Source organism: Cetorhinus maximus, chromosome 11, assembly GCF_964194155.1.
Source record: "Cetorhinus maximus chromosome 11, sCetMax3.hap1.1, whole genome shotgun sequence".
In the NCBI taxonomy this organism is placed as follows: domain Eukaryota; kingdom Metazoa; phylum Chordata; class Chondrichthyes; order Lamniformes; family Cetorhinidae; genus Cetorhinus; species Cetorhinus maximus.
In genome coordinates this window covers 83839204-83859567 of record NC_135889.1, presented here as the reverse complement: position 1 = coordinate 83859567, position 20364 = coordinate 83839204, and the positions used below count along the sequence as shown (strand labels likewise).

General features: G+C 43.1%; 1 protein-coding gene across 1 annotated transcript in view; it reads left to right on the top strand.

Annotated features, from left to right (window-relative positions):
* heg1 (heart development protein with EGF-like domains 1) overlaps positions 1 to 20364 on the top strand; it is a 118472-nt gene that overhangs the window by 60864 nt on the left and 37244 nt on the right. Inside the window, exons 3-4 of the mRNA XM_078551304.1 lie at positions 11452 to 11565; positions 16786 to 16908. Coding sequence (XP_078407430.1) covers positions 11452 to 11565; positions 16786 to 16908 — 237 coding nt within the window. The remainder of the gene's footprint in view (positions 1 to 11451; positions 11566 to 16785; positions 16909 to 20364) is intronic.

Sequence of the window (20364 nt, the reverse complement as noted above, 5' to 3'; positions counted from 1 at the left end):
TGACTGTGATTTAGATGAAACTAGCATTCTTAAAATTCACATCATATGAAGTGGTATATTTTGTGTTTTCCTAACTAGATTTGGTTAATCATTAATTACTGAAGTTCCAGGCTGTTGTTTCACTGGCAGGTAATAATCATTATCTTTGTTAAGATGTATATACATGAACATTAGAAGCACGTGAATAAGATGCCAGAACTGGAGGCTGTTGCGGCAGCAGGAACTATGCCTTTAAAATATCAGAAATATGGCTAAATAGTGAGAATACAAATTAACATAAAATTATTCAGAGTGAACAGTAAGGTAGTGGTGTAGACTTATATGTCAGGGATACCTGAGAAGTAAATAATTTTGATGCAATGAATGAGGAAAAGCTACAGAATAAGTTATAGGTTCATTTCTTTAATACAAAGGCTAGATAATTCCAGAGCCCCAGACTGACATAAAAAAGGGCAAATTACAGAGATATGAATGGTATGTGAAAACAAGAAAGTTGCTCTAATGGAAATAATATGGAAAACCCCAGGGGCAGAATTTTACATCCAGCAGGCAGGCGCATGCCCTACCCAATCAGGCATAAAATCACGCGAGAAGACGCCAGGCGAGCGTCCCGACGTCACCGCACACTCGCACGGCGGGCACACGCAAAGCCAGGAGCGTGCCCTTTGACAATTAAGAGGGCGGTTGAGCCCATTAATGGCGCAATTGTCTCCGTGATCATGGCCCATTCGCGGACGGGCGAATCGGCCAGGCGGACTTGGCATTTTTCATCAAACCTCATCCAAGGGTAGAATCAGATTTCCATTATGAAATAAAAGTAAATTAAATATCTGTGGGCAGCATTCTTATCAGCTATATTTTCAGGTGCTTGATTGCAATGCATGGACATTTTTATTCCGCTTTTAAAACCTTTATTTTACCTTCTACAGGCCTCCAGCCTCTTGAGGCAGCTGCCTGCCTTCAGGGAACTTCCTCGCAGCGTTCACCCGCGCCCACGGTGATGTCATTGCCCGCCCTCTTCCTGCCCCCACCCCGGCAGCGCTGAGCTTTTCAGCACGCTGTTCACACTAGCTGGCCGTTAATTGGCCAGCCAGTGTGAAATCGCGGCCAGCTGCCGATCGCGGTTGGGAGTCCGTTTCCCAGCTGCTCCCGGGCACACCGATTGGGCGTGCCCACCAAAGGTAAAATTCAGGCCCAGGTTTTTTTTTGAATAAGAATTGGCAAATGCAATGTATAACTTTTTATGACTGATTGCATCTAAAGAAGCAATTGAAACAATCCTCATTTGGATCAGGTAAAGACTGAGATAATGGACAGGACATTTGTTATAATACCTCTGGAGGATGACGACCACAATATGATAAAATTTAACATGACCTGGGGTCAGAAGAGGCTAACAAGAGGACATAGAACTTTAGAAGGGCTAAGTTTGATTAAATGAAAGGACAACTAAAACAATTGGCAACAACACTTTTAAGAACACTTATAGGAGACAACTTCCAAGTTGTAATGTTGAATGGGCAGGATAAAGAAATAGTGAAAAACAACAAGTTCAGACTAAACAAATGTGACCCAAAATGCATTAACAAACAGTTTAGAGATGATATAAAGAGGTAAAATGTCCCTAAAAATCCTGTAAAGACAAAGGGGTTTAGTAGGATAAATACAGAAACAAGATAAAAAAATGACCAGGGTAGCAATGAGAGACCTAGAAAAAGCAGAGCAGCAGAAGTGATACATAAATGGAAAAAGAGCACAGTTGGACTCTGGGGCCACAACTTCTTCCTTTGTGAAAATACTCAACAAGCCCATTCCAAACATTACCAATCAATCTTCATCAAGCCTTTTTTTTGACTAAGTTTGTATTTATATCACAATAGTAGACACACGGGAGGAAATTGCATTTGAGCATTAAACATTGCACAGTTCTTTTACAAAACTAAAATTTCTTCAGTGGTTAATACGCCACTTCTTTTCACAATGTTAGACTGAGGAAAGTATTCATCATTATTCTAGGTTGATATACTGAAGCAAAACATACTGTAAGAAGTTGTTAAGCTTCATTAAGAATCTGTCTCTTTAAGTGATTTAGTAATTGGTTCTTGATCTGTAAAAGGAACAGTTAATTCTCCTGAAAGCTCTGAAGGACCAATGTTTGCCTTAATTTAGCAAGGACAGGAACCTTGGCTTTTCCTGTTTAATGAAGTGCAATATGTAAGCATAAAATTGCATTAAAGTGATCAGGAAAGGCCCATGGAAAGTGCTGGAGCTGCCCAAAGGAGGAGGAGGAGGCAGGGGTGAGGTCCATGGCAACTCAGGCAAAAATTTGCACTAATGGGCATCAGGCCATTTAGCCAGGTTGCAGAAATTCAAACCCAAGAAAGGAAGGGTGCCACTGGAAATGGGTCCTGCTGCCTCTCACCTACAGGCCATCGAGGTAGCCAAGCAGCATTGTTACATGACACAAGGAAGTGTCCCCTGGCAGCAAGAGGGCGAACCTCAGGAGCCAAAATCAAGGAGGACCTGTGGATACCCGGAGCACTGGGCATATCGCAACAGGCTTACCTACCTTTACATGTCCAAGCACTAATGCTGGAGAAGACTGCAGCTGTTCAGGGAGATGTAACGGACATCTGTGCCCTCCATGGATACACTCTGTGCCATCAACTCTACTACTGTGCAGGGACCATCGAGTTACATCTATCTGCACTGGTGTCTGTTGCATGAGTCCAATGCAATGCTGCACCTTCGAACATCTCCTCCTCCTCCTGATGTCCAAGGGATACCTTGACTCATGGGGGTGGATGCACAACACTGGGACTTGGGTGAAACACAAGAAAAGCTCTGAGATGTAGGCATGGAGACCCTTGAAAGTTATGGAGTGATAGGGCTTTCCAGGACCACTCAGTGCTCGGCATATTGTCAGACTAGGTGTAGCGTACAGCTAGTGCCACCCACCCAACCTCCCTCCCCACAGCGCACCCAGTTGTCCCCCAACAAGACCATGGCCAGGATTTCCCAGTCGGCAAGCGGGGGGCGGAACTCCCGACGTCACCGCACCCCATTTAAATTTTCAGCTAGGTGGGGGCTCAGCAAAATCAGCTATGCGTCCACCGACCTGTCAATGGCCAATTGAGGTCATTGACAGAGTCATTGAAGTAATTAATGGACCTGCCGGTCCAACCTTAAGGTTGGTGGGCAGGCCGGGAGCCCTGGCGGGCATTAGAAAAAGCATGAAACCTCATCCATGGGCGGGATGAGATTTCATGTAGGTTTTAAGAAATGTAATTAAACTGAATTTAAAAGTGATGGACATGTCCCAGCTCATGTGACAGTATCACATGAGGGGACACGTCAGGGAATTTCTTTTTTTCTATTTTTAACATTTTTTAACTGTAGAGCCGATCTCCCTGAGGCAGCACTTAGCCTCAGGATGATGAATGCGGTCTTTCATGCGCATGCGTGAAACAGCACACTTGGTTTACGGATTCCCCCCCCCACCCGCACAGGGAGCGCATAGCGCTTCCCTGCGGACGTCACGCTGGGCTGCACCTCTGCGCATCCACTCTTCAACTTCTCCCCCAATGGGGGGAAAATTCTGCCACATTCCACCAAAACACCCACCATCACGCCATTCTTGCATGAGCCTTGTGTATCTGGAATTGGGGATCCGGCATCACTAACACACTCTTGGCAAGTAATTGGCAATGTCCATAGTCCTCTCCTACATGGCCCATATAACTCTCAGCAGTGGCATCCCACTACCGGTCCATACCATCTCGTAGGCATTGTGCATCCATTTCTTCTGCAAGGATAAGAGGGAGAAGGAGAAAAGTTGGTGGAGACTGCATGGAGAAGGATAGCTCCTCCACACAGCAGAGACAGCATTTATTCCTCAGCAGCTGAACCCATTTACACTGGGTACTGCATCATTGCCCTTGACACAAACTCTCAAACGTTGAGGAACAGCATTCGCCCTGTGTCTCCCAGCTGCTGTGCATAATACAGGCAATGAAACACACTGAATAGCCGCAGGTCTCGCTCACCTTTCCAGAATGCAACCTCTTTGCGCCCAGCTTGGCAGTGCTCCCCAGAGGCACTCACCACCTGTGCAATTTGGACCCATGCCTTATTGTTGAGGGTCGGGGACTGCTGGAGGCCCACCAGGCACAGGATGTCCTTCCTGTCATTGACTGCTTGCATGAATAATTCGAAGTTCTGGTTGGAGAATCTTGGAGCTGATGAGCCCAGGATCTCCAGACTGTTAGATTGCTGAAATATTCTGGCATTAGAATAGATGAGGTACATGGGTCAGTATGTGTGTTCGCTTTGTGTGATGTGCACCATTAGCTTGCATGTTTACATGATACTGACAGGCTGGTGAGTTGTGGTTTGAATACCAGTGATGGGCTTGCCATTTGTAGGCTTGACAATCTCACTGTTGGCATGTGAATGCCAGTGTGGCATGTTTTGATACTTTTCAGCAGTGTTCTTTGGGGGGTGGGGGTGTTCAAATATCCTTGAGGGGTACACTTAAATTAGGATGATGTGAGGCTAGGAATAGCCAGGGAAATGCTCAGTTGTTTCTCTCCTCTGTTATAGGCATAGGGGGAAATCTGGGTGGCTGTAGAGTTGAGGTCTGACTGTGGGGAGCTGCCCCTGAGTTGGGCTGCTGTGTACCCTTGTAGCACTGTGCTGGGACCTCCAGTAGCTGCACAAGACAGAGTGCAGCCACTTGCAGGGGAGTGCAGAGACAGGTTGGCCAACAGTCCCTCAGATTTAGGTGTCTGAGGCAGCAGACCAGGTACACATGGAGCTTGCAATGAGTTGGGAGCATACTGAGAGCTCCTTCATGCTGGGCCAACAATAACAGGGACATCAATCAATTTGCCAGCAATGATATCAACAGTGACAGTTACTACTCACTGTTTGAAGTTCAACCAGCACTTCCAAGGATGATTGAACTTTCACTGCAGACTGTTAAACTCTCGCACCACAAAGGTGGTGGTGGAGGTGGACATTTTATTGGGTGGCGCTGGAATTGGCCAGCCTCTGCTCGCACCTTCATGCTGGCTTGGGAGGCCTCAGGCCCAGCTCCACTCCATTCCTGTCGCCCTGATGAAAATCCTGCCCGCTGACACTATCTGAAAATTCCCAACTCCCGATTCCTGTCTGCATAATGAAAATCTGTTCCGGGGGCTTAGAGCTGGATAGGATAATGGTGTTATGTGTGAAGGGAGAGACTCAAGCATCTAGTAAGGAAATGTTGGAGAAAGCAAGCCTAGAGTTGACAAAGAGTTGCAGTGGTAGTGAGGATGTTTTACAGGCAGAGACAGATAATGTTGCAGATATTGAAATAGGTAGTCTTGATAGCCGCTAGGTCATGGAGTTTTATAGCTAAGCTCAAGGTCAATCAGGACAAGGAGGCTATGAGGGGTCAGGTTCACTATGAGGAAGCAGTTAGAGTGAAGAATGAAGCTGAGGGATAAGGTGTGGAATTTGAAGTGGAGCCAGACAAGTTAGTTACAATCTTGCCAATACTGAGTGGAAGGAAGTTTTTGCACCTCCACGACCTGATGTCAGCTAAATGGCCAAATGGTCTAGAGGTGATTAAATCTAAGGCAGTCCCTCAGGATCGAGGATGACTTGCTTTCACTCTGGTTCAATGGGTTCTGAGATGGCTGTTAAGTCCAATGTGTGATCTGCAGGCTCTGCTGCATGTGGGGCAAATGGTGTTTGGAGAATTGGGTAGATGAGTTGTTTGGAGATTTGCACACTCTTTCTGATGCCTTGACCCACCTCTCCATGCTCCCAATGAAGTATCTCGATGTGTTTGGTGCCTTCCTGAATGAATCTTCTCCGTTTTGGTTGGTCACATGAGTCGGCAGGGATGTTTGACGTTTGAACTCTTCAGAGATGCATTGACAACATTCCTAAAGAGTTTCTGCCCCCTGGGAGGCTCCTGTCATGACTGAGTTCCGAACAGAACAATTGCTTTGGGAGTCTGGTGTCAGGTACACAAACAGCATGTCCTGCCCAGCGGAGCTGATTTTGTGTGATTAGCACCTCAGTGCAGGACATGTTTGGGATAGGGCACTGCTGTTGGACTATCTTTCCAACCACCAGATTTGGAGGATCTTGCAAAAGCACAGGCGGTGATATTTGGACAACCTACAGAATGCACCTCAAAGCATTGGAGAAGATGGTTAAATAGCCATATATCATAGCACAAAGTTAGATTTGAATGTCATCAACATGCACATGAAAGCTGGTCCCATATTGACAAATTATGTCACTACACCTGCAGATGAAAAAAACGGGGTTGGGGGGGTCAACGATTGAGCTTTGTGGTACAATGGAGGTGACACCACATGGGCGGTAGGAGGAGCTGATGTAGGAAACTTGTTGGTTTCATTTGAATAGTTAAGAGTGAAACAGTAGATCAGTGTAGGACTGGGGCAATGACATGGAGCAGAATCCTAGAAGATTGATGATTGAAGAGGATGGAGTGATTTATTGTGTCACTCAGTAGTGAATAGCATTGATTGTAGTCTTGACAGAAGTCGCAAAGGAACCTGCCATTTCAGCTGAAGGATAATAGCATGGAAACTGGAAAATAGAGGGAATGAGAAGAAAATGGAAGAGGATTGTAAAGAATAAAAGTCAAATTCACAACTATTTGATTCTCTGATAATGACAAATATTCATCTTTCTGTTAAATTTCTTTCCCATCAAAGTCTGATAAACAACTTCTCCAGATGGTTGAGTGACAAACTATCATTCATAGCACATAATAACATATATGCATTTACCATATATGAATGTAATGTAATGCAGAATTGGGTGCCCCTCTGCTCATTTTGAAATCTGAATAATATTGAAGGTACAGCAGTGTCATCCAGCAGGTCAGGGAAGTCAAAAGGGAAAGATGTCTTGGCTGGTCCCTAATATCTCCTAGCGACTGTCTATTGGGGCCAGTAGCAGTGGCGTGGGAATAAGCTACACATCTGCTTTCTTGGCTGTAGTACTGTCAAGTCAGGCAGATAATGAAGAAAGAGTTGAGTAATATGTTGGAAAGGAGAAAAAATTACCCAACAATATCTCTAAGAAAAAAATAATGTAAAAAAACTGCGAAATTAGTTCTGACACTGGCATTCTGTGTTTTCTTTTGCATATTTTTAGCAGAAAGCAAGAAACAATCCTCCTTTTACTGCGATTTAGCTTCAGTAGTAAAACCCGGCAGAAGTCATTGTAATTCAAATTATGAACTAACTGGGGTGAAGCAAGATATGCCCCATATCCAGTGATTTTTGCTCAGTTTTCACTGGTTTACTCAGAATGTCACTATGAACCTGACTATCTAGTTCCATTCAGATTCAGTATTGGTATTTGGGATAAAAGTTGCTCTTGGACATGTGTAGTATGAATCAACCTATGGGTAGCTCTCTTGCAGTTATCCAAGAATAAAGGGCATCTTCAGAGACCGGATTCCATTACGTTTTATTTTCTCACATGTAAATGTTTACGATATGGACATCTGAAGGGTTGTATTAAATATGGCTTTTAAATAACTCTGAAAGAGAAAATGATGCTTCTTATAAAACTGTGATGGTAAATAATTATGAATACATGTCCAAAAACTCCTTTGAAATATAGCTGATCAACTGCTGCTTCGACAATAACTCAAGCCGCGTTGGTTTTAATCACATCATTTTGTAAAGTTTCACATGGGTGACTGAATGAGGTAGTATTTTGCTGTGAATATATAATGCAGATTAAAATGTAAGGTAATTGTGTGATTCTTGAAGTTTAAATGTGTCTTCAACCAACTCTTACATCTGCATTTTTTACTGCTGCTGTAATACTGGAGGGTTTAAATAATTTTTTCCTCCAATGCATATGAGATCTCTTATTTTTTCATAGCCTGGAGAGTGTTAGCTCTTTGGATGATATTGATATTCACAATGTAGCAACAGTGTTGCTGATATGTCGCCAAACACAATACAACCCACTCCAGAAAAGTGTATTCCTGATCCAAGCATAGAATTCCAATCTACCAAATCACTTCCCATTCACCCCTTTATATTCAATTCTGATCCAGACATAGCATTTACTTTGTAATCATGATCCAAGTGTATAATGCTCCTTGTTATATGTGCTTCAAGCTTAGCATTGTCAGACAGGCATTGCGGCGATTTTTCACGTACTACCCCATCTTTATACTGCACCCTACTCTGCTTTATAGAGTTCATGAAAGACAAAGTCTTTTTTTGAAAAAATATTTAGTAAGTAGATGTGTAGCAATGCGAATCATGTCAAAGTGATGTCATCACACCAAAAACAACCCATGTTTGTTAAACAGTTCATGATTAATGTTACTCTTTATGCAAGATTCCAAATTTGCATTGTTTACAGGAATAATAATCTGTAGGATACAAAATAAATTCTGAATTGAAGTATTTAAAAATAAAATGCATCAAGGTAGTAACACTTGCATTTGGTTGATTTGTGGAATATACTTTTTACAGTTGTGTATACTGTACTGTATACATTTTTGGAATGCACTGTACCTTCCAAGCTACTTGAGAATATTTCAGAGCAGCAAAAAAAATCATCTCAGCTTAAAATGCTCAAAAATGCATGAATCTAAGTCACTATTTAAAACTAACAATCACATTATTGCTGAATTGTATTACAATGAAGTTGCCAATGGTCAAGCTTTACTATAATTTAAGAGTGAGCATGCATTTTGTCACTACGTTAGGTAATGGCCTCAGAACTAGCATGGAGGATCCGGGTGATTTATGCTGAAATCAAAGACCTATGGATTTTTGGGGTCAATTTCTTACTCAAAGGATTATAATTCGCGGATAAAATTTTTATCAACGTCTATAATTATTTAACCCTTAAATTACTAATCAACTAATTGTTGCACCATTATAAGTTCTAGTTAAATCAAAATTTGCTAGTATTAGAAAGTGGCTGTTTCACTTTTTAACTAGTCAATAAATATTCTGACCCATGTGTAATTTATATTGAAAAGCTAGTCTATTTACTAGGTTAACTATACCAGTGATTAAAAAGTGGATTTTAAAGGATCGTCAACTGGAACATTGTGCGCTTTGATGAAAAAAGAGCCTAAGTAATAACTAACAAAGGTAAGTATTACAGAATCACAGAATCACACAGTGCAGAAGAGGCCCTTTGGCCCATCGAGTCTGCACTGACACGTGAGAAACACCTGACCTACCTACCTAATCTCATTTACCAGCACTTGGCCCATAGCCTTGAATGTTATGACGTGCCAAGTGCTCATCCAGGTACTTTTTAAAGGATGTGAGGCAACCCGCCTCCACCACCCTCCCAGGCAGCGCATTCCAGACCATCACCACCCTCTGGATAAAAAAGTTTTTCCTCACATCCCCCCTAAACCTCCTGCCCCTCACCTTGAACTTATGTCCCCTCGTGACTGACCCTTTAGCTAAGGGGAACAGCTGCTCCCTATCCACCCTGTCCATGCCCCTCATAATCTTGTACACCTCAATCAGGTTGCCCCTCAGTCTTCTCTGCTCCAATGAAAACAACCCAAGTCTGTCCAACCTCTCTTCATAACTTAACTGTTTCATCCCAGGCAACATCCTGGTGAACCTCCTCTGCATCTCCTCCAGGTCAATCGCATCCTTCCTATAATGTGGCGACCAGAACTGCGCACAGTACTCCAGCTGTGGCCTCACCAAGGTTCTATACAACTTCATGATCTCCCTACGTTTGTAATCTATGCCTCGACTGATAAAGGCAAGTGTCCCATATGTCTTTTTCACCACCCCACTAACGTGCCCCTCCGCCTTCAGAGATCAGAAAAACAATTTTTAAATCTCTTGAAACCCAGTTTAGTAATTATAATTACTTGCAGTATTTCAGCCAGAGGGCAACCCCCAATCATTGGTAATATTTCCCGATTTTCCTCTGCAGAAAACCAACCTACAGCTCATTAATCATCTTATTCACTGTGTGCAACACATCTTAACCTTGTTATTTGAATATTAATATTTTATCACTGACATATTCATGTTCTGTTCTTGATAGGATGCAGCCTGATAGGATTCAGATTTTATCTCTAATTTTAATTAGGAATGTTGGTTGCAATCCTCCATCAGATACCTTGTGAAAGATGCCAATGGATTTCACGAGCTTCATCTGTAATTAAAACTGCAGGAAAGGGAATGACAGGGGCATCAATATGAAATCGACCAATGCATTCAGCATCTAGACAATACTAGTAGTTTCATGGATAAGCCTGTCATGGGATGCTGGAGGGAAATCTTTTCATGCTGAGCTGAAAAATGCTTTGTGTTCCTGTCATAGGCAGATATTGGTACAAAGACATCTTGGAAAATAACCTCAAGGTATGTACTATTCCTATGGATGACTGGACAGATGTAGCACTGATTAGGATGTGATGCTGCATCTCCCTACATGCTAGTATCTCCTTGAAAATGAGCATGTGGGAGGTAATCAGAAAGTGAAAAGGTTGCAAAACGACATAACAGCTGCAGCAACCAACTGACATGAAACAAATCATCTATAATGTAACCTGTGTGAGAAGAATATGATTCACAAATGATCACCAGGTCAAACTTTTTAGTGCCCAGTTATTCTCAATATATATGATTCCAATTGTTAGCTTGTAGCTACTGGATGCTGAAGTTTGTAGTATATTTAGCTCTTTGTCATTTTTGAATAAGGATGTTTTCATACAATGGGTTACTACCTTTTTGAGCATAATCGAACTGCTGAAACTCCTTTTGTTGAGGACTATTTTCAGCCACTGTTGAAGTGTGACTTTTATCCACAGCATTTGGGTTGAACTGGAACTTATATTTCTAAAGAAGGGCAATATTTAAATCAGTCATTGGAACTGTACCAAGATTCATTTTATTTATATCACTTCTCATGATGCAATATAAACAATACCCTGAAACTATGTGAGTTTTTAAAATTCACAATGCTTTTACTGCTTGCTATCCTTTTTTATATGATATCCTTAATTTATCTTACCAGTCACCTCCTGTAGAGTTTATTTCATTAAGAAATGCTAATAAGCATATGATGTCTAGAAGTGAATATTTTATTTGAAACTGCTAGTTTCTTTATATCTGCGTATTATTATAACTACAATCTTTATGTATAAGTACTCAGATACTATGCTGGAATAGCATTCAGAGAGGGATTAAACAATGAAGTAATAATTGAAAGATATTACATTTCATTTTTTCAGCTCAAAATTCCCTATCCCATCACTGATCCTGATTGATCACTTAGTAGATGGCTGATTTTGGTTTGAATGAGCTGTTTGCTAATATTACAAATATATGAGAACCTAAGGTGGAATAAATGGTCCACTGGTCAATCAGCTAGATGTTAATAAATTCTGTATTTTCTTTGAAACAGAGAATCCCTGCATCTCAAATCCTTGTCTTAATGGAGGCACTTGTGTCAATTACTGTAATAATAGCAAAAAGTGTGCATGCCCACCCAACTGGCAAGGAGTGAACTGCAGCAAAGGTAACATATTCTGTTATGATATGAACATATGAATTAGGAGCAGGAGTACGCCATTCGGCATCTCAAATCTGCTTCACCATTGGCTAAGATCATGGCTGATCTGATTCTGTCTACCTCGTGTACCCTTTGACTCTCTTGCAATCAAGAATCTATCTAACTCAGCATTAAAATTTTTCAATGACACTGCCTCCACTGTTCTCTGGGGAAGAGAATTTCGCAGACTAATGGCCCTCTGAGAGAAAAAAAATTTCCTCATCACTCTGTTAAATGGGAGACCCCTTATATTTAAACTGTACCCACTAGTCTTACTCCCTCTCTCATAAGGGGAAACATTTTCTCAGCATCCGCCCTGTCAAGTCTCGTCAGAATCTGACATGTTTCAATGAGATCACCTTTCATTCTTCTAAACTCCAATGGATTCTGGCCTAATCTGTTTTATTTTACCTCATAAAATAACCCCTTCATCCCAGAAATCAGTCAAATGAACCTTCTCTGAACTGTTTCGAATGCAATTATATCCTTTCTTAAGTAAGGAGACCAAACTGTATACGGTACTCCAGAAGTGGCCTTAACAAAGCCCTGTACAACTATAGCAAAACTTCCTGACTTTTATATCCCATTCCCCTTGCAATATACAACAACATTCCATTTCCCTTCCTAATCACTTGCTGTACTTGCACACTAACTTTTCCTGATCCATGTTCTCAGATCTCTCTGTACTCAGAGTTCTGCAAATCTCTCCATTTAAATAATATACTACTTTTCTATTCTTGCTGCCAAAGTGGACAAAGTCACATCTTTCCACATTATACTTCATCTGCCAAATTATTGCCCACTCACTTAACCTATCTTTGCAGACTCCCTATGTCTCTTCACAACTTACTGTCTTACCTATCTTTGTGTCATCAGCAAATTTAGCAACCATACATTTGACCCCTTCATCCAAGTCATTAATATAGATTGTAAATAGTTGAGGCCCCAAGATGGATCCCTGTGACACGCCACTAGTTACAGTTTGTCAATCCAAAAATGACCTATTTATCCCTACTCTGTTTTCGGTTAGCTAACTAATCCTCCATCCATGCTAATATATTGCTTTCTGCACTACAAGGTCTTATTTTGCATCCTTTGATGTGGCACCTTATCAAATTCTTTTTGGAAATCCAATTACACCACAAATACAGGTTCCTCTTTATCCATGTTGCTTGTTGCTTCCTCAAAGAGCTCCATAAAATTAGTCAAACACGATTTCCCTTTCACAAAACCATATTGACTCTGTCTGATTGCATTTGCCCCGCTATAACCTTCTTAGTAATAGATTCCAGCATTTTCCTTATGACAGGTGCTAGGCTAACTGCCATGTCGTTTCCTTCTTTCTATCTCCCTCTTTTCTTGAATAGAGGAGTTACATTTGCCATTTTCCAATCTGATGGGACCATTCCAGAATCTAGGGGTGGCATTTTCTGGTCCTGTCCGCCATGGAACCGGAAATTCCCACCTGAAGTCAATGGACATTTTACTGGTTCATCAAATTTTCCTTCCTGTCTGTGACAACTCCTGCGGAGGGCAGGACTAGAAAATCCCACCCTAGGGAATTTTGGGAACTTACAATTGATACATCTAATATCCCACAGCCACTTTCCTTAGACCCTTGGATCCATGCCTTCAGGTCCTGAGGACTTATCAGTCTTTAGTTCTCTCTTCCTCTTAGGCAGCCCCTCGGGGTCAAGGATGACTTGCTTCCACACTAAAAATGAGTTATCAGTTGACTGAAGGGTCCAATGCGTGACCTACAGTCTCTGTCACAGGTTGGGCAGACAGTAATAGGGGGAACAGGTGAGTGGGGTGCCCAGGTTGCCATGCGCTCCTTTCGCTGTTGACGCTTGGCTTCAGTTAGCCCTTGGCGATGAGATGAATAGTTCTAATAGTCTTCTCAGTACCCTTTCCCTGGTGATTGCAACTGTTTTAAGTTTCTTCCTCCATCTCACCTATTGATTTACAAGTATTTCTAGGACGTTATTTGTATCTTTTACAATGAAATCAGATACAAAATATCTGTTCACCAATTTAGTCATTTCTTTAGTTCCCATTATTAATTCCCCAGACTCACTCTGTAGAGGACCAACACTCACTTTAACTGCTCTTTTCTTCTTTAAATACTTGTAAAAACTCTTACTATCTGTTTTTATATGGCTCATGGTAAAGGAGCCACTAGGTAGCAGTGATCAGAACAGGATTGAATTCTAGATTTACTTTGAGGGTGAGAAGTGTCGGCCTACGACTAGTGTTTTAAACTTAAAGGCAGTACAAAGTTATGAAGACAGAACTGGCTAAAGTGAGCAAAGATACATTCCAGTGATAAAGAAAGACTCTAGGAGAAGGATGCACCATTTGTGGCTAACTAAGGAAGTTAAGGATAGTATCAAACTGAAAGAAAAACATACAATTCTGCAAAACTTAGCGATAGGTCAGAAGATTAGACAGAATTTAAAAACTAGCAAAGAATGATAATAAAAAAAGGTGGGAGAATAATTAAAGTATGAGATAATTTTGCACATCTCCCCTCAAGTGATTCCTCAAATCCCCCCCACCCCACTGTTTAATTTAAAGACCTCTCTACAGCCCTAGTTATATTATTTGCCAGAACACTGGTCCCAACATGGTTTAGATGAAGACCATTCCAATGTTGCAGCTCCCATTTTCCCCAGTACTGGTTCCGGTGCCCCACAAATCAAAACCCATTCTGCCCACACCAATTTTAAATCATGCATTCAACTCCCTAATCGTAGTTACCCTACACCAATTTGCTCATGACTTATTACCTTTGTGGTTTTGATTTTTACTTTCGTCCCCTAGGTGCTCATAATTCCTAAGCAGAACGTTTTTCCTAATCCTATCTATGCCATTGATACCTACATGGGCCACGACAGTTGGATCCCCCAGACCCCCCCAACTGCGATTTCTCTCCAGCCCTGGGCAGATGTTCCTGGCACCAGGCAGGCAACACAGCCTTCTGAACTCTCACTCTTGGCTATATAGAACCGTGTCTATCCTGTTGACTATACTGCCTCCTACTACCACAATATTCCTATTTACTCCATCCACTGGAATGGCTTTCTGTACTACAGTGCCATCGTCAGTTCGCTCATCCATCCTACAGCCCCTGCTTTCATCCATACAAGCTGAAAGAAACTCAAACCTGTTGGACAATTGCAATTCCACTTCTACCTTCTCGATCATCATACCCCTTCACTTGTAGTCACACCCTCCTGTCCCTGGCCACTGCCCAAATCAAAAGGCCCTATCCTAAGGGATGTGACTGCCTTCTGGAAAAAAGTGTCCAGGTAGCTTTCCCCCTCCCTGATGCATGTGTTTGTAGCTCAGCCTCCAGCTAATTACCTTTGAGCTGAAGCTCTTCGAGCCATGGACACTTACTGCAGATGTGCGTGCCATGGAACACACTGGTGGCCAGAAGGCCCCACATACCGTAGCTGCAACACGCCACCTGCATTTCTCCCCTTACTGTGTTCTCATTAACTAATTAGTTAGTTTCTTAATTTTGAAAAATTAATGCCTCACCTCCACCACCACTAATTTAAACCTCAGTAGTGCAATAAACCTTACCACTTAAAAATAAAATAAAAACAGTAGACTCAACAGCTTCTTACTTGCCTTCAGCTTGTGTCTCTTAATTACTTTTAAAGGCGCTACTTAAGTGTTTTTTAATTTTTAAAATGTTTTTCTAGTATTTACAGACTTCTTGAAATGATGCATCACACTGGTAGCCCAACAAGATTTGAAACAAGACAGTATGAAACCAGAATGCTCTTTTAACCAATCTGTTTTCCAAATCATTCCAAATTAAAGCTGTTTGTGAAAGTAAAATTTGTGTTATTGCACGATGACTTATGGTCATTTTATAAAATTCTTATTGTTCAAAGTCCCTCTCCATCCCCCACCCCCAAACATTTGATAGAGCAGTTACCTAATGTTACCTAATGATTTATTTGGTCTCCTCCCATTTCTCATCTACATGCTGCCCCTCAGTGGCACCATCTGAAAACAAGGTTTTCAAATGTATGCTAATGACACCCAAATGTATGCCACCTCGTCCACTGTTGTTGAATTATCAGACTGCTTGTCCAACATCCAGTATACTGGATGAGCAGCAATTTCCTCTTGCTAAATATTGGGAAGACCAAAGCAATTGGCGTCGGTTCCCACTACAAACTCTGCCCCCTAGTTACTGATTTCATCCCTGGTAACTATCTTGGGTTGATCCAGATCATTCGTTACTTTAGGGTCATATTTGATGCCAAGATTTGCTTCTGACTACGTATCTATTTCCAACACCTTTGCTACTGCTAGACTTAGCTATTCCAATGTAATCCTGGCCAGTCTGCCACCTAGCACCCTCTGAAAAGTTCTGGTCATCCAAAACTCTGTTGCCATGTCCTGATTCACAGCAAGTCCTGTTCACCCATCACCCCTGTGCTCGCTGATCTGCATTGGCTCCGGGTCAAGCAACACTTCAATTTTAAAATTCTCATCCTTGTTTTCAAATTCCTCCATGGCCTGACACTGCCCTATCTCTTTAATCTTCTCCAGCACCACAGCTGTCCAAGATAGCTGCACTCCTCTAAGTCTGGATTCTTAAGTATCCCCAGTTTTAATTGCTCCACCATTGGTGGCTCTGCCTTCAGTTGTCCAGGCTCCAAGCTTTGAAATATCCACCCTACACCTCTCCGTCTCTATCTTGCTTTCCTGCTTTAAGCCGCTCCTTAAAACCTACCTCTTGGACCAAGCTTTTGGCCATCTGTCCTAACATTGACCTACGTGGCTCTGTGTCCACTTTTTCTTCATGATGTTCTTGTGAAGCACATTGGATGTCTTATTACATTAAAGATGCCAAATAAACACAAGTCTTTATTATTGGTTAGCACTGACAGGAGGTGCAGCAAGTGACCTGGTCCAACTCTGGCCACAGTCGAAGATACCAGAGGGAAATTAAGAGCAAAATAAACATCGTCATCAGCTAAATTGTGAAATGCGCAATAATGGTTAATTATGTTATTGTATCTTCATGTAATTCACATACCATCTTATTTTAGTTTATATTATTGTGTTGTCAGTGTCTTTGTAATGAAATATAACTTCCTCTCTTTAAATTCCAATCCAATCTTAATTTTTACTCAGTAATTTGTTGTTCTCTTCGAGCAGATGTGGATGAATGTCTTTCAAATCCATGTCCATCTCGGGCAAAATGTGTTAATAATTTGGGCTCTTTCACCTGCAAGTGTTACCCTGGTTATTACCTTGAGAAGGGAACAAGATGCACTTTGGGTAAGGAAATGTTTTGTCATTCTGGAGATGCAATGGATGAAAACCCTGGCTTTTGACATTTGATTAGCTTTAGTGGATAAGCTATTTTAATTTAGTAGAATTTCAATTAAAAACGATTCTCATGCAAGCGGTCTTAAAACTGCATAAAAAGATTCTTAACTTTGCCATCGCCTGACTTTCTCTCCTTAATAGTCACCCCATTTACACAAGCCCACAAACTATAATGGCCCAAATCTTCCAATTAGCATTGGAACAATTCTGACCGACATTAATCACAGAGGGGAGAATTTTCTCCCTGTCGGGGGGTTGTGCAGGGGTGGGCGCGGGCGGGCGTGCGTGCAGCCAATCGGCTGGGCGCCGCCATTTTCCGTGGGCGGGCAAGTTAAGGCCCGCCCAGCGTGACGTGTGCCCAGAAGCGCTGTGCGCTCCCTGTGCGGGTGGAGGGGGGAGATTGCCTGAGTCAGGAGTGTGCTCTTTCGCATGCGCGCGAAAGAGCGCAGAAATCCCTCTGAGGCACAGAGCTGCCTCAGGGAGATTAGTTTTAAGTTTAAACAGTTTAAGAAAGTATTGAAAAAATTTTTATGACATGTCCCCGCTCATGTGAAACTGTCACATAAGCGGGGACGTGTGCATTAATTTTAATGAAAAAAATTCTGAAAATTTTAAATCGTTCTTGAAACCTCATCCTGCCTGTGGATGAGGTTCCATGAAAAATGCGAAGGCCGCCTGGGCTCTTCGCCTGCCCGCCAACCTTAAGGTTGGACCGACAGCTCAGCTGATTGCCTTAATTGGTTTTTAACAGGCCTTAATAGGCCTTTGACGGTTTGGCAGGCGCACAGCCGACGCGGCAGCACGCCCGCCGAACTGAAAAGCACGCCCAACATCACCCCGCGTCATTTTACGCCTCGGCTAGCCAAAGATTCTGCCCAGGGAAAAGATACACACTTACCTGCCAGCAATTTTTAAGGCCAGATTTCCAATCCTGGCCGCTCCCTGAAACCTCTATCGTAGAAAACCAGGCAGGCTTCAGCGCAGCACAGGAGGTGCCAAGCCAAGCCCCTTTTTTACAGCACTAGCTGCTGTATTTTGGGAAGTAAGAGTTTAAATGTCGCAAAGCTTGTGTCAATTTTACTATTTACAGGTCAGTTTCACAGTAGAAAATGTGATTTTCAATATTTACAATTGTTAAATATCCCGTGGCTGGCATTTCTAAATCGAATTATTTGCAATTCTTTGAATGAACAGGCCTGAGGGAAAAACTCATGGGTTTAAGATTGCCTGGAGCTGTCAACCTCCAAAATTGCATAGCCTCACCCCACTGGCAGTGCAAATCCTCCCTCAACCATACCCACCCCCTCCCTCACCCCCGACAGGGTTCTCCTGCCTCCCTCCCTCACCCCCGACAGTGTTCTCCTGCCTCCCTCACCTCCGACAGTGTTCTCTTGCCTCCCTCCCTCACCCCTCCGATAGTGTTCTCCTGCCTCCCTCCCTCACCCCGCGACAGTGTTCTCCTGCCTCCCTCACCTCCGACAGTGTTCTCCTGCCTCCCTCCCTCACCCCTGACAGTGTTCTCCTGCCTCCCTCCCTCACCCCCGACAGTGTTCTCCTGCCTCCCTCACCTCCGACAGTGTTCTCCTGCCTCCCTCTCTCGCCCCCGACAGTGTTCTCCTGCCTCCCTCACCTCCGACAGTGTTCTCCTGCCTTCCTCCCTCACCCCCCGACAGTGTTCTCCTGCCTCCCTCCCTCACCCCGCGACAGTGTTCTCCTGCTTCCCTCCCTCGCCCCCCGACAGTGTTCTCCTGCCTCCCTCACCCCCAACAGTGTTCTCCTGCCTCCCTCACCTCCGACAGTGTTCTCCTGCCTCCCTCCCTCGCCCCCGACAGTGTTCTCCTGCCTCCCTCACCTCCGACAGTGTTCTCCTGCCTTCCTCCCTCACCCCCCGACAGTGTTCTCCTGCCTCCCTCCCTCACCTCCCGACAGGGTTCTCCTGCCTCCCTCCCTTGCCCCCCAACAGTGTTCTCCTGCCCCCCTCCCTCACCCCCAACAGTGTTCTCCTGCCCCCCTCCCTCACCCCCAACAGTGTTCTCCTGCCTCCCTCCCTTGCCCCCCAACAGTGTTCTCCTGCCCCCCTCCCTCACCCCCAATAGTGTTCTCCTGCCCCCCTCCCTCACCCCCAACAGTGTTCTCCTGCCCCCCTCCCTCACCCCCAACAGTGTTCTCCTGCCTTCCTCCCTCATCTGTCATGGATCTGCCAATCCACCAGCCTGTCTATGTCCTTTTGAAGTCTAACACTATCCCCCTCACAGCTCACAGTACTTCCAAGTTTTGTGGCATCTGCAAGTTTTGAAAGTTTACTCTGCACATCCAAGTCTAGGCCGTTAATATAGATCAAGAAAAGCATTGATCCTAATATCGACCCCTTTGGAACCCCACTGTATATCTTCCTCCAGTCCAAAAAACAACCATTCATCAGTACCCTGTTTCCTCTCACCCAGCCAACTTCATATCCATGCTGCCACTGTTCCTGTTATTCCGTGCACTTTAACATTACTGAAAGGCCTTTATCAGATGGCTTTCAAAAGTCCACGAACACCACATTAACTGTATTACCCTCATGAACCTTCTCTGTTACCTCATCAAAAAATTCAATCAAGTTAGTGAAGCACAATTTTCCCTTAATGCATCTGTGCTGTTCTTTTTTAATCAATCCACATTTTTCAAAGTGACTGTTAATTTTGTCCTGGATTATCATTTCTGAAATCTTTCCCACCACTTAGGTTAAACTGACTGGCCTTTAGTTGCAAGGTTTATCCTTACACCTTTTTCGAATAAGGTGCAGCATTTGCGATTCTCCAATCCTCTGGCACCATCTCTGCATCTATGGTTGATTGGAAAATTCTAGCCAATGCATCTGAAGTTTTCACCCTTACTTCCCTCAGTATCCTCCATGCACCTGACCTGGTCCTGGTGACAAGACCTTTGAGTATAGCTAGCCTTTCTAATACATCCTCTTTATCAATTTTTATCCCATCTAGTTTCCCCACTACCTCCTCCTACACTATGACATTGGCAGCATTTTCTTCCTTGGCAAAGACACATGCAACATGCTCATTTAGTACCTTTTTGGTCCCTAATTAGCACCACTCCTCCTTTTATCACCCTTTGACTAGTTATATGCCTACAAAACACTTCTGGATTCCCTTTTATTTTAGCAACCAGACTTTTCTTATGTTCTCTCTTTGCTTTTCTTATTTCTTTCCTCACCTCCCTCTGAACTTTCTATATTCAACCTGGTCCTCAATTGTATTATCCACCTGACATCTGTCAGATGCACCCCTTTGCTGTTTTATCTTACTCTTTTGTCATCTGGTTTTGCTTGTCCAACCCTTCCTCTTGGTTGAAATATAACTTGACTGTATCCAAACTATCCTCCCTTTAAAGGCAGATCATTGTTCA